The sequence below is a fragment of the Lagopus leucura genome, unplaced genomic scaffold (assembly GCF_019238085.1).
Source record: "Lagopus leucura isolate 7727_CA_CO unplaced genomic scaffold, USGS_WTPT01 Super-Scaffold_100004, whole genome shotgun sequence".
Taxonomy (NCBI): Eukaryota; Metazoa; Chordata; class Aves; order Galliformes; family Phasianidae; genus Lagopus; species Lagopus leucura.
The window spans coordinates 48807956-48830757 of NW_024962264.1; the positions used below are offsets into that span (position 1 = coordinate 48807956).

General features: G+C 36.7%; 1 protein-coding gene across 2 annotated transcripts in view; it reads right to left on the reverse strand.

Annotated features, from left to right (window-relative positions):
• The window catches only part of WDR19 (WD repeat domain 19), a 37425-nt gene that overhangs the window by 9018 nt on the left and 5605 nt on the right, over window positions 1-22802 (reverse strand). The window contains exons 7-29 of one of the 2 annotated variants that reach the window (XM_042872240.1): window positions 22511-22591; window positions 20237-20349; window positions 18865-19038; window positions 17847-17917; window positions 16892-17064; window positions 16687-16801; window positions 16319-16425; window positions 15860-15982; window positions 14076-14225; window positions 13387-13534; window positions 12586-12790; window positions 11877-12036; window positions 11199-11309; window positions 10819-10928; window positions 9689-9746; window positions 8613-8759; window positions 8430-8512; window positions 7448-7531; window positions 6238-6384; window positions 5305-5429; window positions 4206-4318; window positions 3367-3435; window positions 3108-3185 (exon numbers count right to left, since the gene is read on the reverse strand). In XM_042872240.1, the coding sequence (XP_042728174.1) occupies window positions 3108-3185; window positions 3367-3435; window positions 4206-4318; window positions 5305-5429; window positions 6238-6384; window positions 7448-7531; window positions 8430-8512; window positions 8613-8759; window positions 9689-9746; window positions 10819-10928; window positions 11199-11309; window positions 11877-12036; window positions 12586-12790; window positions 13387-13534; window positions 14076-14225; window positions 15860-15982; window positions 16319-16425; window positions 16687-16801; window positions 16892-17064; window positions 17847-17917; window positions 18865-19038; window positions 20237-20349; window positions 22511-22591 (2745 nt within the window). Of the gene's footprint in view, window positions 1-3107; window positions 3186-3366; window positions 3436-4205; window positions 4319-5304; window positions 5430-6237; window positions 6385-7447; window positions 7532-8429; window positions 8513-8612; window positions 8760-9688; window positions 9747-10818; window positions 10929-11198; window positions 11310-11876; window positions 12037-12585; window positions 12791-13386; window positions 13535-14075; window positions 14226-15859; window positions 15983-16318; window positions 16426-16686; window positions 16802-16891; window positions 17065-17846; window positions 17918-18864; window positions 19039-20236; window positions 20350-20447; window positions 20545-22510; window positions 22592-22802 lie in introns of those variants that run through there. The other variant, XM_042872241.1, reaches the window with a different exon arrangement.

Genomic DNA, 22802 nt, shown 5'->3' on the forward strand with positions numbered 1-22802 from the left:
TGAAAGGTATAAACACAATTCCCAATAAAGAAATGACTGCAAAGATTAATTTCCTATCCAAGACGCAGGAAGGAAGACAAAAGAGAAGAAATAATCACAGAAATAAAAGCAAGCAAGACCAGTATGCAGAAAGAATGAGGGCGAGTCAAATTCTTCTCTTAACTTTCCTCATGAGGCAAAACGTGAAGTGAGCAAAAATAATTAATTTCAAGTAATGATGTAACAGAATTTTAAACAGTCAAAAGCTAGAAGAGCTGTAGTTTAACAGCATTGAAAAGGTTATCTGGATAAGAAACAAATGCATGTATCTTTGATATTATTTATCCTGAGGTCCCTGAGTGGGGGCACAAGAAAATGATGCTGCGTGGGCTATGGGGTGATTTTTCCCTGTTCCCACCTCTTGGTGTGGGCTCGGTGGGTGTCTGCACTTGCCCTGCTGAGCTGCTCCTCCCCTGTTCTCCTGCCTGGGACAGAGCAGCTGCCTTGTGGGAGCTGCCACGTCCTTCACTGCATCTCAAAGAACAGATTTCAGTAACTGACGTGACAGACATATGGAGAAGAAAATACACAAGTAGAAGGCATTTAACAAATGCTTTATGTTTTACGCCCTAACCTTTCACGCTAGACATTAAAAAGGCAATAAATAAAGAAAGGAATTTTCCATTGTCAACACATTTCCTAAAATCTTCAGAATTCCAATAATTAATTTTCCAGCCGACCTTAATTTTAGATAGCTATTATTTCAACTTAGTTTTGCTTTCTACAACGGTTGTGCCCAGCAAACATGCACAGACAGAACAGCAGAACTTTGCTACTTCATGCTTTCTGGAAAGTTCTAAAACACGACAAATGAAGAATCCCAGCATGCTGAAGTCAACAAATGCAATAGCCAACATAACACCACATTACAAACTAGCTTATTATGAGACAACAGTGTAGCAAATGTATGCTTAATACAATAGTTTTGGTAATATGGTGCTTCATTAAAGCCACGTGACATGGGCTGAAAGAAGTACCCAGGCTGCTCTGAGCGATTGCTGGGCTTGAAGATGAGTGCTGAAGGGATTAGCAAGTTTCTGCTGCTTGCCTGCTTGAAATTTGCTCTTACACTCAGCTTTACAAGAACACTACCACAGAAAAGCCACTATTCTCTAAAGCCCCCCTCTTGGTAATTTCAGAAGCAGCAGCTCTGTACCAGCAGAATAAGGATAAGGGAGAATTGATTTCTAATCTGTTTTTTAAACAAATAAAAGTAAAGTGATAAAGTAAAATGATGCTACTCACTGACAGAGACTATGGCAGATGGGATTAAAGCGTTTAGAAGAACAAGAAAGAGCTTTTAAAGGAGGAAAAGAAAGCTCTACACTGAATTTCAAAAGAATGTTAAAGACAGTAATCATGGCATTCACACAATTGCTGAATATTTCCTACAATCTTCAGAACCGTTTCACCATGCAGATCACACCACGTCAAGTCCCTTACCCAGTCCTAAGCACAGCCAGTGGGCAGGCTGCTGCCAACAAGGAGAAGACAGGATGGGACAGGTTCTGCCCAACCACTTTACAGCATCAATACAAAATTACTTTTGCTTACACTGATCTCAGAATCACAGAATGGCCAGGGTTGGAAGAGACCTCAAGGATCATGAATCTCCAACCCCCCCATATGCAGGGCCACCAACCTTCCCATCTAATACTTGACCAGGCTGCCCAGGGCCCCATCCAACTTGGCCTTGAACACCTCCAGGGATGGGGCATCCACAGCCTCTCTGGGCAGCCTGTTCCAGCACCTCACCACTCTCTGTAAAGAGCTTCCCCCTGACATCCAACCTAAATCTTGCCTCCCTCAACTTCAAACCATTTCCCCTTGTCCTGCAGTTATCTACCTTTTCAAAGAGTTGATTCCCCTCCTGTTTATAGGCTCCCTTGGGATTTGTTGTACCATGTCTCTAATGGCTTCATTCTCTTCTGGTCTCTTGCAGTTGGATTCTATTTTGTTTTGTTACTTTTTACTTCTCATATAATTTTTTTTGTAGTTCAAACTTCAAATTACAGACACATATTAAGAAGTGAATTAAAAAACCCTACATACGTAACTGTTTTTTCCCAATTTCTAATTTTGCAAAAGCAAGGCTGGTGTAGCCATCAACTGTCTATCTGGTGTCTCTGGAAGGCTAACATATTAAATCTTTGGGCACTCTGCTGAGAAGACAGAGATTTTTAACCTCACAACAGAATCATAAATCACACCTGTGATATTACAGGTGAAATAACCTCACTGTGCCAACACTGTGCATCCACAGGAAGCATTTACATTTTCAGGTGATCTCAATAGCAAATTCTCCCCTCAGTTCACATTTCCAAATTGTTTCTGGGCTAATTTCCTTTTGAGAACATGGTCATTAATTACTTAATGGATGGGACAGATGCTCCGTCCCTGGAGGTGCTCAAGGCCAGGTTGGATGGCGCCCCGGGCAGCCTGGTGTGGTATTAAACATGGAGGTTGGTGGCCCTGCCTGTGGCTGGGGGGATTGGAGCTTCCTGATCCTTGAGGTTTCTTCCAACCCAAGACATGGAGATGGAAGATTCTATGATTATGAAATCAAGGGGGGCTGCATAACTTTGAAAATCTGTCCACGACGTACCTCATTAGTTGACACGTTTTTGTTCTTCATTCCCTAATTACCACCTTACTTTCTTCCACTGCGACAGTATGACCAGTTCTCCATTGTGCAAGACATCAGGAGTGCTGCTTGTCCTCAGACACACACACATGCTGCCTGACCATCTGGCAAAGACAACCTCCAGCAGGCTAACTGATCCGAACAGCTGACTTCTGTCTGTTTGTCAGTGCCAGCACTGGTTTGGATCTCCTCTGCTGTCTCCACTGTATTTAGAGAAAGATGACTGTATTTCACTTCTTTCTCATCTTTCTGAAACTGAAGTTACTGGGTGAAATGACTCACAGAACGATCATATAAGCCTCGCTCCTTAGTGAAAGCAATCCTTAAAAAGCAATCTGTGTCTACCAAAATTTTAGGATAAAATAAACTCGAATGTTCTTGTTGTACAGCAACAGGACACAACAGCAGTGACAAAATACAATACCTTAGGCATGCCATCATTCTCTCCTGTCAGATAATCTATCAGTTCATTTTTTAGGGCCTCATCCTTTGCCTGTCCCACCTATTAAATAAAGACAGAAGAAATTACTGTGAGGAAAAAAGAAAAAATACAACACAAGCAGACTTTTCATAAAAAACTGCAGCTACATTTGTTTATCAACTGATGATGGGAAAATGCCAAACTACTGAAAGAAAACTTCTCGAAAAGATAAGTAATATTTTGTTTTATCAAAGTTGCTTACTGTTTCAATCGCCATTTCAATAGCCAAGTTATCTTCTGTGCTTGGACTTTTCATAAAGTGCCTTAATGCCTGAAAAGAAGTAGAAAAAGAGTTGAAGTTGAAATACATGAAATTAACATTTTTCTCATTTTTACCAAGTTGTTTCTCTCTGTCTTTTGACCAAAAAAAAAAAGGCACAACGGATGGACTGTATTCTATAGCCATCAGAATAGCCATATATGCCATACAGGTAATGGCTGCTTTTCATCCTGAAAATAAGATGTAAGTCTTTGCTAAATCCTGGCATATATCTTCATCTAACTGTGGTTGATGTGGCATTAGAAGCCTCCTTAGCTCCAGCTGAAAGCACAGTCACCTATGATGGCTGTAATCTGCAAAAATCAGGAACTTTTTTTAGCACGTGCTCAGTAAGCAGGAGTCAAACACTTAGCAAGCATCAGCTGACAGACTTGCCTGCCAACTGACACACTTCCTTCTTTTTAAAGATCTGTTCACGTTCGGGTGTGCAGCACTATTTAACAAACTATTTTTACGGCAACCAAATCTTCATTGGTGAAGCAAATATACTGCAAATTTTACCTGTATGTTTACACCTCTTAGAAATTCACTGAGGGTAATGTGACTGACATTAATCTGTCCCTACTGCTATGAAAAGTTTATCTGTGTGACAGTGTATAACTCATGGAATCAATACTTAGCTTTTTAACACCTTTTTGTATCAGTACATGCCTCAGTTAAGACAGCTAAAAGTGTACAGGTGAACTTGATTTGGAAGTACAGTATTTTCAACAGTTCCTATGAACAGTCAACCATCACTGCTTTGTCATTTAAGTACTGACCCGTCCATACTGGCCACACAACAAGAAAAACTTTCCCGCCTGAAAATGTTTCTTTTCTCCTTCAAAATACAGAGCGATGCTCTGATAATCTTCATTGCTGGTACTATCGGAAGCTGCAAGAGAGAGAAGGCCATGATAACAGAGCATTCCTATTAAGTAAGAAAAGGGCCCTAACAAAGAAATACCCGTTATACAGAGAAAACCAAAGCCAAGTAGAACCAAATTATGGCTTGTGTGCTTTTTTCCTACTTAAAAGACTAAATGTCAGACATCAGGGCCTAATAATGCATTGGCATTATTGTTTCCACAGGTTTCACATGGTAGTGGGATTTCTACAGACATAACAGAATGGCCTATGACATGCTATTTATTCTTTTCATTATGTCTTGGCAACAATAAAATAGAAAAGATGATATTAAGATTAACATTAGGATCATTTTCACAGCTTAAGAATATGAGGGTATACCTGTATTGCATAGTAAAAGATTATCAGGAGCTATCTAACCATTTAGCAGGCAATACAGCTGAGTCCTCTAACCAAGATGCCGTGTTACTGTACACACAAAGAGAGCCTCTTCTCCAAAGTTAGGTTTAAAACCTGTTTCCACCCACTTAGATTACAATTTGAGCCATGCTGCTGCGAAAGGAGAGAAGGAAGAAAGCACAAGGAATAATAATAGAACAATACTGCCCACCTTGACAAGCAGCTGTAATAGTATATCACCAAGCTAAGTGCTGTGAAGTTTCTGTAAGTACCCCACCCTAGCAGAAATGCATTTTTTAAAGGGAAACTTTCAATGTTTTATTGAAAAGATGAGATAGTTTGTTAGATCCTTATGTGAAACTTTCCACAAAGAAGGCTGCTAGAGCTCTAACAAAGCCAAGGTTTTGAAAACACCTAAGCTGGAAGTGAAACAAAGCTTATAGACCTGAATTAAAAACAGGATGCCAAATCTGCCAATAGTGATTGGAAACAAGAAATGAAAAGGGCTGGGAAACAAAACCACATATCCCTTGTCTTATCACTTTAATTTGGTCTAAACCAAGTAAAAGTACAGTAAAACACACTGTGTGCAAAGCATTAAACTGGAATACTCACTGATGATATCAGCATAAATCTCCATCTTGTTGTGCTGTTGAGCTAACGTGAAAGCTTCATTATTGCATTTAGACATGACCAGGAACTGGATGGCAGAACCATAGTCACCGAGCTGCAGGAAAAATCTAGTTGGAATGAACAAATTAATACCTTAGTTAGGTAACACAATGAATGCTCCAAACTTTAAGAAACATACAGTATTTTGTGGCATGCAAGAACGATGTATTTCTAATTTTGTATCTACGTATTTTATCTTTTAAATAGGTTACTAAAATTAACTTACTGCAAATAACACAGCATGGCAAACTTTTATTATTTTCTAAACTCACTACTTCAGGGTAATGTAATTTTCAATTGAAGAGTTAGAAAGAAATAAAGCAGTACCTGTTTAGTTGCCCAAACTTTAAAGAACTCGAGTCACTAAACTGAAATATGTAGTCATTAACCAAGCACTAGCAACTGAGTCTGATACACCAGCAGGCCTCACCAACTTCCAACAGGTATGACCTCTTCCAAGCTTTTAAAACTCTAACTGCCCATCTCATAAGCTGTAAGTGCAATAAAAACTACAAGAAAAGTACAAGAATATTCTTCCTGAAAGAAGTTAATACGAAAATTGTGCGTAACAATTAATTTTATGGTGCTCTCTATAGCTGCATCTAGAAAATCACTAACTTGGACAACACAATCATGATTTAAGAGTGACACTCTCTTTAAGTAGAGTGAAAAGGCAATGCTGGATTGAGGTAAGTTATGGGATGCATTAAGAATGTGTTCAAGGAAATATTATATTTTCTAAAAGCTCATAGGATTTCTTTCTAAAAAAATGCCACTTACTGTACTGAGCACAGTTCTACCCTCTGGCAACAATGCAGAAGAAAGAAACAGTTAACAGCCCTCAAAGAGATTAACTTCTTAACGTATAATTATTACCTGGCCACCATCTTTGCCCCATCAAGAGACTGGGTTTCTCTCACAATATTAACGGCCCTTTCAGGATTATTAAGGTGATCCAAACACAGTCGGATTACGCTGTCCCACTGTTTTGCATTCTCATACGCTACCACAGCTTCCTTGTACCTGAAAAATTACAGCTCCACAAGTTTTTCTGATTTTCAAAGACCTCTTTTCAGTATGGTATGAAAGAAACGTACAGTATTTTACTTCTGAGCCGTTATTCTGTGACACCTTCTTTTCAGTTTGCATAAATAGGCTTGTTTTGTGTTTACTAACTTTTCTCTCCACATTGTTTTCTCTTGGGAGTACATTTCTTGCTGAGACAGTAGAAAACCACGGAAGTATTTTTAACTTACTCTGTCAAGCCCCCCTTTTTGTATATCTTAGGAGTAGTTCATCTGTTTTATCAGCTCCACATTAAGTCACTCGGGAGTGAGAGAACAAGAAATCCAAACAGAAAACTAGTAGCACAGTTTCAAAAATGAGTCTATTTTCTGTTCCATAAATGAGTTAAAGAAATTCCTCATCCTTGCACTATGCAGTTAACACTAATAATATTGTCTAGTCTCATCCATCCAAGCATTTAGCCTTGGTTGTCTCATCTTACAAGCCATAATTAGTCTGAACTCCATTTCCCTACAGGCACTGACAAGTAGAAAACTAAACTTTGTGATTAAAATTTTATGATTATTGGCTGATATGACAAAGGCCTGTTTTGGTATTTATCATTTTAGCCAATAATTTCACTTTATCCAGTGCCTTGCAAGAGCAGCTATTAAGATGTAACAGTAATTTGCTTTCAGATTGAAAAAAATTCTTCCATGATTATTTCAATTTTGAAAGACCTTAAAAATCACAGCTTTATGAAAGGAATTGTTAGAAACAAACTGAACTTGAGTATTCCATTAATTGGACTGCTGTATTGCTGCAGCACCGTAAGACCTTCAATCATTTTTGTTATAAAGACAGTAATGTTTAGATGGGAAAAAATCAATTAAAACCATGTCTGTGATGGTAGTGGTTGGTCCTTAGACTATGTTTAAAATACTCATGCTTGGGTATTTCTGAATCCTTTTTTACAAGCATGTTTTATGCAAAATTTAAAGTCTGTCTTTTAGTATATTTTATAGAAATAACACATGCCATAAATAACAATTACATATTCTGTAAATGCAGATAAACACACCTGCCATCTGCTTCTTTGGCCTTTGCATATTGCAGGTGAATCTTTGGAGATGAAACATGAGGAAGAAGTTCACCGACTTTTGTCCTGGAAAGACAAGACAAAGTGAAGAAACATTTCTGGTTTCCTTTTTCTCTAGTAGAACAGGCATATTTATATCAATACTGAAAAGGTGGTTAAAAAAGAAAGTATTTGAACATAACGTGTAAGCTTTGAAGGCACTTTAAAATGTTTAAAGAGCTGTACTTAATAGTTGGAAAGAGGCAATTACAGGCAGATCCTCTGAATGACAACATCAACAACACAGCAGAGCATGTGTGAGGCTGCAGAGAGGCAGGCCCTAAATGTCCCTTCTGTGCCTGGAATGCAGAGCACTCCCTAAGGCTTCAAGAGACCTGAACTTACTTTTGCCTGAAGAAACAAAACAAGCCCCTCCCAGCTTCCATGTCAAGTCTGTCACTGTACATAAGCTACTCTTATTTAACAAGTGTTCTCTTGGTTCACCATGATGCTGCTGATGCACTTTCACAGCAGGATAAATTTTTGCATCGTAAATGAGCGTAATATTCCAGCCTAATTTTTAGAGCACTTGCATGAAAGAGAGGGGGTCTTTCTGATCTCTGCTTTATTCAGTTTCTCTTATTAAAATAACATAAAATGAAATTAGATAACAATCAAGACTCAGAATCTCTCTATAAAATAGAGAGCACATGCACACCATGCACACTCACACATGCAAAAAGGACTGGAAACTGCAGCTAACAGTGACACAATAAAAGGGGGGGGGGGGGGAAGGGAAGACTCCCATTTCCAGTAAGGCTGTATTTAAACCAACATAAGTTTCTAAGAGGTGAATGCTGTTCTTGTTCAAGCCTGAGGAGAGGAACCACAAAACCAGAGACATTTGCAGCCTTGTTCTTTTCCAAAGGCACCACGTCAAGTCCTCTGTTACAACAAACAACACCTCCCTGCAATCTGTACTTACCAGTTTTTACACCGGATGTACACTGATGCTGCCTTGTCATAATATTGTCCCTTCTCATACAGCTGTGCAGCTTCTGAAAATTGCTGTAATATTGAAAATCATTGTAATATCATTTGTAAACTATGATTATGAAAAAGTATCCTAATGCATTCACATATTCAACCTTAGGCTTTGTTAATTTACCTTCATACTCTCCAGAATAGCTCCACAGTCCCTTTTTAGTAACCTACTGGGATGCTTAATGGCCTGGTTTACGCCCTGGCGGATATCCCCCATTCGAATGCACATCTGAGCCACTCCAGCAAGGCAAGCTTCATCGTGTTCCTGATACTAGCAACCAAATGGAAAGCAGAGACATTACGTATCAGAAATTGCAGCTGGCAAAATCCACAGTAACAAAACACTGATTCCAAATAACAAAACATTACATGGACTTGGTGAATTCAATTTTTGCCTACAAATTCTTGCTCAGGTTCAGCTATTTTTTACTAGTTAAGAACAACTCTGCTTAATTTTTTTTTTCCTTAACCATTGGTCTTTTGTTTCTGTATTTCACTTGCAAAATCTGTCCCAGCCAAGCATACAGGGAATATATTATTACAAATGGCTCTGTACTACTTTATTCTTTCCTTCAAAGCCAACAGTAGAAAAAAAAAAAGCTTGTAATCTCTCTTCATTTTAATTTTTTTTTTTTTTCCCCAAACATGGTAAGGCCACTGAACCTTCATAAGGGCAAATGGCTTGAATTCAGAAAACACTGCTATTTTCTCTATTAAATTCCTGTATTATTATTTTAGCTGTTTCGTAATAGGCATTTTGCAAATATTAGGGAAAATAATGCCAGAATAAGGGAATATCTACTGAATAAGATGTCTACTTTGTAATGCAATCCTAGCATGGCTTTAAGTAGATAAAATTTCAGCAAAGAATAACCAAAGGAATAACGAAGATTTTTGCTTTAACAATTAAATCCTAGCAACATTACCCACAGTGTTTGCACGTCTACTATGAAACTGCTCAAACTAAGTCTTGTTATTCTATTCGAACACAATGGCAATAATGTTTTACGAGTAGAGAAAGCACCATTCTGTGCACTAAAAACACACAAAAAAGTACATAAAGGACTGCTATCACCAAAGCAATAGTTGTGTAGATTTAGCACTGAAATAATAAAGCTGAATTTAAACCATCTGAAACAAAACACTTGGAAGTGTAGTATTTGATAACTACACATGCTATCAGCACTGGAAATGAAATACCTTACTGTCCCCAGTGATTCCCTTCTCATAATGTGCCAGAGCATTCATATAATCGCCCCTGCAAGAAAATTGGAATTATGTGGAACAAGTTTTAATTGGAAGAGATCATTACCTTCCTACCTACCAGATCTCTCAGACAGATTATGCATGCAGCTGTTTTGCTTAAGAGATTAAAAACTGCAAATTAGGATGTGAGGTATGCAAAAGAAGGAATTACACAGTATGTTACGGCGTTTCCCTTTATTAAGCTATTAATCAAAAGGCAAGCCTGTCTCTCAATTCCTTTACACTGAGCTCAATCGAATTCCATGACAGAGAGGCACAGAATACCCATGTATGCAGTGCAACTCAATAATTTCACCTCTATTTCCACACATACTGCTGGAAAAAAAACCAATCTACTTTTTTTTTCCCCCAGCTTAACAGTGAAAGTTGGTGGTTTATTTTTTTATTTTTTTAAGTACATTCAGAACAGAAGTTACAGATGGTCTCATCATATATATTTATGGCCTCAGTTCCCTCCTGTCTGTGACTGTGTCCTCCAACAGTTCTGGGGGTATTACAGAAATGGGAATTTAATATACAGAGCTTTTCCCCTCAGGTTAGATGTTAAGCTGACTGAGTTTCATCTGCAGAGCCACAATACAGACTTAATATCACAGCAAACGGTTAATAATTCTCTTTTGAGGACTGTCAGGCCTGAAATCTGACACACTCCTATCTAAAATGTAAGAATATGAAGGCTTGAGTATTGAAGGAAAAACAAGCAAAAGTTTTAAGCGAGGCTTTTGTCCAATGCAAATAGTCTTAAACACTATGAATTTTCTCTATTTTCCAAATGCTCACATGCAACAAAGTACTTATTTAGGAGATGATATTACATAGTGGACCCACCATTCAAAAAGAATATAAATATACTGTAATCAATCAAAAATCACTACTACTTGCTAACCTATGCCTCGAGCATGAAGCATTTCTACAAAACTTTTCTTCTGGTCTTCCAGCTGCAAAAACTGGTAACTCAGCATTACAGCTGAGCTTTCTTAGCTACAGTATCTCAATGGCATGTTCTAGTCAGCACGAGCTTTGGTTTTCATGTTCTTACACTACAGTTTTACAGGAGAACTTACGTGAATTCAAGTTGCAGTGCATATTCCCTTGATATGAATGGGATTTGGTCTGGAGCCAAACACTTAGCCAGCTGAAGTGCACTGTCCCAGTGCTGCAAGTCTTTTCGCATCTATTAACAAAGAAGAGCATCATTTTCTGATGGAGACATCAAATTCTGAATTGTAATATGAACTTTACATTAGTCTAAATGCAATTATAGAGCTAGTATTCTAGTAGGATGTAGACTATTTGAGAGAGCTACATTTATCTTAAAAGAGAGTGTCTGCAAGTCACACAATAGCAAGAACAAAACCACAGAGGGCAGAATTACCAGAAGGTAAAATATTCCAACATTAAGGTGAAGAAAACTGCATACAAAATATTTACTCATTTTGAATACCTCAAGTGCAGAAATAGGACGAGAGGATGCCAAGTATAAATCCTGAGCCAGGTTAAAATTACTAGTAAACATGGCAAGGTGTCCTGCTAAAAGGTTGTGATCTTCTATTCCCTGCAAAAGGACACAATGGGTGCAACAATATTAAAAAGCAGAAGTTACAGGTAACACAGTCTGGTACACAGTAAAGCAACACGTCCCCACATAACAGGTGTAACAGACTCTACAAACCCTCACTTTCTTACTGTACCTCAAAGCCACAAATGCTGTCTAAAATCAACACTTTGCAGAAGTATATTCTTAAGGTACTATTGTGTGTACACTTTCAGATGCCTAAATACAATCAGCTTAAAAAATACGTATAAGTGGCTTTAAACACTCTCTTACAAATAGCAAAGGATAGAGATCTTGTCTGACACATGAATATGTATATTCTACTCCTTTCAAGAAAATATGGGAAAGAATTCTGCATCCCAGTCAAGTACTGCAACCATGTGAAGAGGAAATCAAGCAAGAGTTCTGTGGTTTGAATGCTTTCTGCTCTATAACAAACTCTCTTGAAAAAGATTCACCCACAATCTAAAAAAGAAAAATAAAAATAAAAAATAAAAAAAAGAAATTAGAAATTCTTAAGAAGAATTAAACCACAGCACTCCCCATTTAAAAAGGACTATGCTTTACCTTTATTTCTTCTAGTGACATCACCATCCCAGCATTCCCACACGTCCGATAAACACGTATTGCAAAATCCACCTCCATGTGATGTAAGCAAGCTTTGCCCAGCTCATTCCAACTAGACTGGTCATTCAGAAGTACACATATCCCCCACGCTTCAGAAAATCTATGAAGGGAAAAGTAATTTAAAACCAATACTTCCTGTACCTAAATTTCCTTCTCTACTCTTTTTTTCCCTGATACTACGACAGAGAAAACTCAAAAAAATCTCTACTTCTAAGCCATGGAGAGATAGACAATTATCAGGAACAAAGGAGAGGTGCAAACGCATAACTTACAGTTCTGCTTCTGCTATTTTTACCATTCTTTTTGATGAAATCACCTATTCTGGCAGTTTTCCCATTATACTGATTTTGCTTTGCTTCAGTGCAGTGGAAGAAGAGTGAGGCAAGAAGAACCTTCAGCCAGTTTTGGAAGAGCCACTGTCATAGGACCCCAAATCAGTCTTGAACAAATTACTTCTACTTGACAGTGGAAAAGCAGAAAGCAGCACTATTTCTTTTACTCTGGTTTGCACAGACACCATCATATGACCTGATGGATCAATCTAATTTATCCGTATTCAGCATGACATTCTCAGATAACCAGCTATGCTGTATAGAGCTATAAGCACAGAAAAAAATATTTACACAATAGAATTAAAACACAGATGTACCTTTTCAACATTAACGCTTGAGTAAGCATTTGTGCCAGCTCATTAGGTCCAAAGTCTTTCAAATCTCCAAGGAAACTGTGAGTACTGAGATAGATATTGTTTGTTTTCCCACTCTGAGTCTGACAAGTTAATTCTCCATTATACAACAGCAAAGGTTTTTGGGAAAAGGGGACTTCTGTACCACCTGCCAATATAATCTTCGATCCTAGATTCAAAGATTGGGAAGAAAGAAGGCATCATTTAAGAAAGCCCTACTTGGGAAAAAATGTGGTAACTGGTCAAGGTTGCTGGCTATTAACTCAAGGTCTCTAATTCTGATAGTTACAATCTACTGTAAAAGAGTACATTTGCCAGTGAAATAGAAAAAGTTAAAAATTATAAACGATAAAAATAATTTTCCAAATGTTGGTAGATAAATCTGTAGGCACTTGCCACTCATGTAGAAATAGCTATGGATACATTTTTGGTTAATACTATAAGTGAATAGAAGTTTTATCATCTGATCCTAAGAGCTTCTCTTGCAAAATACAAAATACAATTGAAGCATAGAGTGCAATTATCAGACAAAAGAGTGCAGGAGCAAGAAGCTTGAAGGGTTAAAATCAAAATGTCTCTTGCTGGAAATTTGCAGAGAAACCTACACAGCAGTTACTTTTTTTATTAGAGAGTTAACACTTCAAAACCTCTGTACTGTTCATTTTCATATGCAGTTGTGGAAATATTTAGCACAAATCAAAAACAGAACGTGTTTTACTTTAATAACTGAAGTAATTGACGATATTTTCAAAGCATTTGCAGTACCTTGAATGGCATCTTTATGAAAGACATAAGTGTACACTTTATCATCATCATAAGCAACAAAAACACCTTTATCCATTGGCCAGTTTTCCCACAGGATTCCTTTAATGGTTGGTGAGAAATTTGGAATCTCGTATATTCTATCATTTACCTGGGAAGAATGCAGAAGTAAAGTCACAAGGAAGCAAGACTAATGAAAAGAACTAAATTTTCATTCAGGTAATGATTAAGAATAGAGGAATAGAAGAATAGCAGAAATATGAAATTCTTATTACAAGAAGTTTTCTTATGAGCAGTGACTCTGAATAGCATAATTGTTTAATTCAGAAAGGAAGTAAGTGGAGAAAATACATGTCACAAGCATATTTACTTTCCTTGGAAGAAGAGCAATGGTACAGGCAGTGAACTGAAAGGTAGCACTTTAACATTAGCTAAAATATCAGTACTGGAATACACTAATATATAATATCTGAAAGGCATTTACCATAATTAAATTACCCTGATCTACTATGACACATTTTATTTCTTTACATTACTATTCTTTACATTACCATTCAAGCCTTTTTGGCAATTTCTTCTAGCATATGTGTTGAGTAACAGAAGTTTTATCATTCTCTATAAAACACATTTTACAAGATAGTTGGAGACCTAACTTGTAAATATTAGGGCACAGCTATCCCACATTAACTTACTGGACAATAGACAAAGCCATCACTTTTTTCATCTATGAAAGCCAGTCTGGTTCCATTAGGATCTGGAAAAATTTTTCTCACGCTGACAGGATGACGATATTCATTCACATATTGCCAGTCTTCAATGTAGAAATAATGAATGACTCCAGTCTAATGAGGAAAAAAAACCAGAAAAGGCTAATATTGACACTAGTAAATGGCAAGTAGATAATGAATTTGATTGTGGTGATTTTTTTTCCTATCTTAGAGATCTGAGTATGAAGAACATGTAAACAAAACAGCACTTCCAGGTTTCTTTTGACTTTTTTCCTCATTGCCGGACATTAGTAGGCAGTATAGGAAAACTTGAGGCTTTTTGGGAGTGGGATTAAAAAAATGGAGGGTCTTTTTATTTGAAAGAAAAAAAAACTACCTCACTAACTCACTTCCTGCCTTTTCCAATGAAAAAATATGAATATCTATATTACTGTAACAGGAGAGTGGAACAGCTGTTTATTATTTCTTATTTCTCTAACTAGCACTAGTTCTATCATTAACTAGCTGTGATCAAAAAATACCCAGAAATAAACTAAGAATCCAGAGATTTTAACTAATTCAAATAACCTTTGGATGTCCTCATTTAAGAGCACAGTTAACCACTTTTTCCTTCACTTGCCTTCAAGCTGAAGATAACCATGAAATAGTTTTAGGAAAGAGGGAGGAAAACTCACTGAGCTTTGTAGAGACAGTACAGTGCAATTCTGAAATGAGGGGAAATGCCTGCTTCTTTCTTGAAAGAAATTTAGCCTTCAACCAATGCTGAATAATTTGCCTCCCAAGAAGAAACAGAAATCCTTAAGTACAGGTTTACCCAATACAGGGGAAAAAAACAACCCAATTCACTGGTGATAAACACTATTTCTCAATTAGTGTTGCACAAACAAGAACACCAGAACTAAAAGGTGGCTTTTGAAGTCAACTGTAAAACTTGCACACACCAAATTGATCAGTTCCAAATTCAGCATTTAAAATTTATCAGTACTAGTTTTAACTAGCTAAAAAGGCACCTGAGGAAACAGGAAAGCCCTCAACTGCTACAAAACCATTCAAACTAGTAAATCAGTGATAAGAGCAGAGAAAGCAGCTCTGTCTTTCTTCTGAAAGGTCAGGACATCACCATGTGTCAGAAAGAGCACAGTACAATGTCAAATGTGCCCTGTATTCCCTGCAGCAGAAAATACTAAAACAAAAAAAAAATATGCCTCATACAGAGGAAAATCTCCTGAAAAGTCCATTTTCACATTATTCTTCAGTGTCCTCCTAATTTTTTCTCCTGTTGAAACACTTACAAAAATAAAAAACAAAAATCCCTATCATCTGTCAAATGGTTCAATAGTAAGCTGAGACCTACATTTACACTATAACACTTGCTTACCTCATTATCTTTGAGTCCACATCTATCATGTTACCACTTGAATCAATATATTCAAAATAAGCCCTATACTTTTTTTCTTATATCTGGAAGATACTTTGACTGCCAATTATCTCACTACTACAACAAAATTAAATTCTGCTACTAAAAAGCAGTGTTTTGAACCAAACATTAGTAAGACAACATTCCTGCCAAAACATCTCATATAAGTGCAACTGTAAGGGAAAGTTGGATGCAATTTTGCAGAGAAAATAATTCAAAGCGAATTTCTCAGTAACATCATTTTTTCTTCAAAAAATGATAATAATTCAAATCATTTGAACAGAAATATATTCAATTTTAAAAGATCCTTAAGAACAGAGATAATACTCACGTCTGTGCCGTATATGAGGAAGTCACCAGTTAAAGCATGGCACAAAATTCGGTATTTATCATCATCTGCTGGGAAGAGTCGAGTTTCTCTTTCTTCCTGAGCGTCCACACCTTCACCTTCTATCTAAACATAAGAAAAAAATGAACTTAAAAGTCTGCACTGTAACTACACTGTTGATATCAGAGTTTTGCCTGTATCAAGCTGTCCAGAAATGAGTTTCCTATCACACAAACAATTCACAAGAAAACAGCTTCTCTCACTTGTTCTAGACTAGCTTATATTTCTAAAGTTTCCAGAAAATCAGTTTTATATTTTCATTAGCCAGCATAGAAAATAAAGAACTTTATTTCTATCTCCATTAACAGAAGATTACTCCACTTTATCTCATTTTAAAGATTTCTTGAACTTGTTCAAGCTTTAATCTACTAATTCAGAAATCCAAACTGACTGAGCTCTTACCATATGCAACTGGACTTTACCCTCAAAGAGAGCAGCAGCGTAATCAGAATTAAGATGCATGCTTGCTACTGTACCCAGATACTCTGCATCTTTAAGCTTTTTCACGTCTACAGAGAGAGAGAAACATTCAACATTTCATTACCAATATCCGGAACTTGAAGTTTTATTTCATTTAATTACAATGTCTTGTAATAACTTCTTCAGTTTGGGAAAATCATTATTTTGTCCTAATAGGGATATTTGGTAATTCATTCTTTTTAATTGCACAATGCAGAATGTCCAGCACTTCTAAGCATAATGCCACATTCATTAAAAAAGACAAGCAACGATGTGGCTGCTTCAAATAAGAGAATGAAATTAATGCTTACTGTTTTCTCCAAGCAAATAAAACCAAGCCCGATTGTTCATTCCTACAGCCAAATGATAAACACCAACAGCAATGAAACTGGGCTCTACTTCAACAGAGACAGTAACTGGTAGCTCCTGTAAGAAAAGCAGTATCAGTTTCCATCCATTAGTCGTTCTTACTCTCCTTTTATCCAAACGAAGTTTAAAAGGAAAAGGTTATCATACTCTCTCCACATGATTGGCTACAGTAACTTCAAGAAGAGAAGTGAGGTAAGCAATCCGCGTACTGCAAGTATCACCAAGGACTGGAAGCTTTGTCAAGAAAACATGCAGGGATGCTCTTCGTGTAGATACTGCCAACAGCTGTCCATCATCTGTCCAAGCCAGCTGATTGACACCTAAAACATTTACAAGTTTTGGCAAAAGATCATTTCTTTGGCTACTGAAATGAAACAAAGAAGCAATGTTTTCACTTTGAAATGTAACAGTAGGAGGAATTCACACCTAGGAATATAGGTACTAATGTATTCAAACCAAACCAATTAAAATATTTCCAAGATAAAATAGAATCATTCGGAGAAAACCCAAAATTCACTAATTTAGCATCTTCCTAAGAGTAAAGACTTGACTGAAATACTTTCAGATACACAATATAATAGTGGTAACTCACTACCTAAGAACACTGCCTCATAAGAATGTTCTGGAAGCCACTGGAGGAAAACTTGTGTACCAGATTAAGTATCATCCCCAATAAGTAAATGAGATGCAGAAGAGCATTAAGAAATTCACCCACCCAAAAAACATGGAAAGAAGTAGTAAACAATCTGCATTATCCTATTATCTGAATATACCATATTGCAGATGAAAAAACACAAACTTGCACAAAAACGTCACAAGCCTAAAACCTAACAAACTCTGACTGATCAAATATTCTTCGAGCTGCACTTCTCTGTTCCTCAAAAAGATAAAATAAAGCTTTCAAAAAATAACCGTATGTTCTCATTTTTGCTGCAGATCACCTAATGCATATTAGGTGGGAAATAAAAACTTCGTAATAAATTCCATTTCTACATAGTTTTTCAACAATACTTTTTTTAATACATACATGTAAACAAGCACAAAGTTCTATTTTTTACCTGATTTATAAAAATTGCCACCCTCAAGGAAATTACTAACATACCTTTGTTTTCATCATCCAAGTTTATTATGGCATACATCTTTCTCAGGTCTGACAGATCATGAATTTTAATGCTAAAACAAAAATAAACAGTCTTTCTCACTCACATAATTCTCAGTCACCATAAATTGTAAGAAACTCAACCCAACCCAGTTAAGACAGCCTAATGGAACAAAATGAGAGCACAAATGCAGAATATCTAAAATTTCCTAAAGAGCAATGTACACACACGTGGAGTGAAGAGACTGATAGCTTTCATGTGCTTTCATGTTACCTAGTATGTGTGAAAGAATGGTTTAAAAAACCATACTTATTGTACAACTGATGTGGAGTTGTACCATGCTTTTCTCATAGGTATCTAACTCTCAATGTGCAAGTGTCTTAAATCAACAGCCTGTAAGGTCACACGGAGAACTGAGGACAGAACAGACTACTGCTGTCCCTCAGCTTCTTCTCCACCGAAGAATTTAGTTATTACAGGAACAGGAAGTAGTGGAAGAGGAGCTGTAGGGCATGTTCTATCATATGCACAATATATTTTGGAAGAACTCCAGTCTATAACTACTTTCTCCTGAATTGCTTGCACATTTATACTTTCCTCTAGATTGCAGTTAAGACCAAGTGGCAGAAGTTATCAGGTTATCAGTACATTCAGTACAGATTTAAATGAATAGTTACGTTGCTAAGCATCTATGTCCAATCAACCATAGTAAAGAAATTAGGACTTTTCAGTTGATGAATAACAGATTAGAAAAAGAATCAGTATTGAATTTTATCTACTTGAAAAAAACAAAACAACCCTAAAAACACAATTAATGACAATAAAGTTAAGTGAAAGTGCAGAGATATTGGTCAAGATTAGCTTCTTCTACCTTTAGGCAAAGAGGCAGTTCCAGAGAGCAATTCTTCTCATCTTCTCTTCACAGACTTCTTTGGAAGCCTTGAAGACTAGCTCTAATGCCAAACAGCTAGAATTACATGAGATGAAGTCTATTCTTTATGAATAAAAACGGTCACTTACCAATTGTCACCACCTGATGCAGCTTTGTTTAATGACTGTGATATAGCGATGCTGCTTAGATTATCTTTATGATTGTGAGCTTGAAAGATTTCTTGACCTATCTCACGCATGTGTGTAGAGATGACTACAAAACACCCTCGTGAGAAACCAATCATAATGTAGCCATCACCATACCTGATAAAAGGAAAAAAAAAATAACAAAAGAGATTTATTTATGTATTATGCAAAATGCATTTTCTTTCAGGCTACTGAGGTAATCTGTCAACCCCTCTTTCTAAAGGGAAAAATAATCAAGTTATGGGAATCCATACATATCATGTAGAACAACAGGGTATAATACAGATTAAGGAAAAAGCAATCAAAGATTCCTAAAGAACAAATACAAATTTGTCACACAAGGGTGCTCAGCATTCAATCCCAAATCCTCTTTTATCCTCTCTTCTACATTCTTTTGTGCCCCTTTACTTTCTGCAAGCAGCATACATGGCAGTGATGCTAGGAGAAAGAACTTTGGTATCTTCATTAGTATAAACGTGCCAGGAGGTGGAAACTTCAATTTCAAGGTTATTGCTGAGTCCGTTTTTATCAAAGCTATGCTAAAAATAATAATGGCAGTCATTCAGCCCTTAAGGCACACTGCTACAAACAGCAGTAAAGCCAGAGTGTGCGTTTGTGAATAGATAGTTTCATATTCACGGTGTCAAGTACAAATAAGCAGGTTAAAACAGAAATAGTTACAAGCATGCCAAGGTTAATCCAAACAAATGTCTCATCTGCTTAGTTGGGAAAAAATACAATATTACAAAGGAAAAAACCTGGGCACACCTTGTCAGGTGCCCCAAAATAAAGAACATTCAGCTACAGAATTTAAGCGTAAGCATTAAATGTTAACAGCACATTGACTGAACAGACACCGTGTCACAATTCAAAAATACAGAAACAGCACAGCTACTTCTGGGTGCAGAGCTGAAACTTCTAGCTCAGAATTTCTGCAAAGGAATATCACCTAGCAGGGGAGCTACAAAAACATTACCTAACTTTGTAAACAAAGTAGCTGAAAGATGCAACTCCACCATAGCTCTTCCACTAGCAACTCACCCAAACCTACTGAGCCCTCAATTTTATCTATTGTCAGGACAGTAACAGTATTACCATTCTAAAGCAGAACATACCAGGGGCAATTACATTTTTGGCAATCCTACCTTCTCAGCCATTGAATTGTTAAAAATTAGAAAACCTAGCTTCATACATTTAAGAAAAGTTCGTTGTGAGCAGTGGATACATGTTTTCATTTTCAGCATTTATCAGAACGACTGAGGAAATCTTTCAGCTTGTTAATATGAGAATGCTGCATTAAGGAAGCTCTGCTTACCATCTGTAGGTTACAATACTGCCATAAGGCTGCTGAAATTTCAGATCAATTGGGTTATCAGGATCATTCAAATTAAAAAGAAAGAGAGTCTTCTTGCCAACCACTACACTTACCTGCCAATGAATGAAAAGAAAAAATTAACTCAGGAGGAATAGAGTCACATTAAAATAAGGCTCAACACCCTCACTAAAAGATGAGATTTGGAACTTACAATAATCCTTAAGAATGCTATGAATTTGAATCCTGAATCCTTATTAATAATGGAAGAGATTTTCAGGCTATTCCCTTGTGAGCCAGTGGTTCACAGTTCTAAATGCAAGCCCAGTAGAACACACATCTCAAATTCAGCACTTGTCCCTGCAAAAGCAATAGGAGAGCCCCACTTCTTCTGAGGAAAGACAGGAGATCACATGCATCTTGTTGGACTACTCTCACTTGCACTACAATGTGTTTTTTGATCCACAGAACTTCTACCTGGAAAGCTGAAGGGAAGACTATCAGAATGTTGCTATTTCAAGTAAGAAAGTCTGCTCAGCTTTCTTTACACACATCTTTTCAGTTTGTTATCAGTCTAGGTATATCATTTAATTTGATGAAACCTGGATCATTGCTGGACTTCAGAGTTGAAGAGAGGTTGAGTGAACTACTATTTAATACCTTTTTTGCTACCAGAGCATGTGACTGTTAGACAAAAGTAAAACACTAATTTTAGAAAAAAGAAAGGAAGGAGAAATTGTTTCACCTTATTCTTTAATGAAGAATTTTGACAGGCTGCTTACAAGTTAATTTTGTTCTAGTCTAAAATTTTGTTCCTTGTCTAAAAAGAAGACTATTTTTGTAAAGAGCTGGAAGGTTAAAATACAGAGCTGTACTTTGAAATAGGAGGTATTTTCAAATTGAGAAAAAAAATTACCTAAAAATCCATTAATTCAGAAGTACAAACTTAAAGTCTGCCCTGTAAATCCTAAATTAACCTCAAATTTAAAATCTTATTTCTGTCACTTGAGGTAGTTTGCTTATAACTCCACTGCAAATTAACAATGAAACGTTTAAGAAATACAATTTCTTAAACTCTCTTAGAAAAGTACAAGAATTGTTTTATATTGTGATGCATGTTAACACACTGCTTACTTTGCTCCAACTTGAAGGGCTTTTTTTTCCAGTGTCGTAAGTAAAAGAATGGAAGTGATCATTATCAAGCCAAACTTTCTACAAGAGCAGATAATAAATGCTATCTGGTTTAAACTGCTGACGGACTATTCAAGTCTAACACCAAGAACTACAGGCTTAGAGATCTTCCTCAACATTCTACAGCAAACTTGAGAGCTGTAATAAAAAACAGTAATGGAAAAGCCTAGGATATTGCACACCCCAGAGTAGCAGGGAAAATTAAAGTGACAAAGTTCCTGCATTTTCAAAATATTTGTTAATTAAAATTTCCCTAGGAAGAGAAAGCACTTCATGCAGAGAAGAAAAACACTCCTGCAAGTCCTTGTCAATATAATACAGGAGAAATTCTATCCTGCATAGATTATATCTGACTGTGAAATTTTAATTATGCTGTCCATATTTAAGTATAACATCTGGACTAATTGTAAACACAGTATCACTTTGCTATCCATGAATTTTCTGTCTCATTTTGGTACTTTGTTACTGATCACTTACTAATATGTGCTGCTACACTCATCATTACCCCATTTTTCTGTACTTCATCACTGATGGATCCAATGGAACTTGACTCCCTCAAGAAAGATTACGAAGTCACTGGAAGTGTAGCCATTTAGAGAGAGCATCGTGTTTATAGGAGAGGTTTAACAGATGGCTTTCTAGGCTCATCAACACTGAGATTTGCACAAGACAAAAACCCAATGAGTGCTGATCTGTTTCCAAAATTGACTGCTGAAAACCATCTCCATAGTTGAGACTTTCCCTGTTTCCCACGTACCACTGCATGCACCGTTGCACAGTTATATTGGGTATTTTAAGTACTCACACTTACCTCTGTCTATTGTGTTTAAAATTACTGCAAAACTACTGTCATTTGTCTTACTGCTAGCCACCATGTTTTCATGGACACATCCTTAATGAGCAAAGGGGCAAAGCTTGAAAATAAAGGTACCTGGGGTGGGGGGGAGATAGGGAGAATTAAAGCTTCAAAGTAAAGTACTGAGTCAAGGAAGAAGTAAAATTACTTTCTGGCCAACACTGGTTACTAGCAGAAACCCTGAAACATCAAATAAACACTTTTTGCAGGATTTTGTATTGACTTCTTACTGTGCTTTCCCTGGTTGATGTTCTTTCATCAGTCTTCATAACTGAGAACTGCATATCACTGGGATCTGAACTCACTGAGGTCTGCAAGAAAGAAATTCAGATTGAAAAATCAGTACACAATGCAGCAAATATCAACGATAAATAACTGCATTATTTCTGCTCTGTATATTTAAACATTAAGAATTGCTACAGCATTTAGTAACAAAAATGAAAAAAGTTGAAAAAAACATGAAATTAGTTTGAATCATAAGGATGTGTTACCATGAATGATGCTGAAAGTATCTTAAAAAGT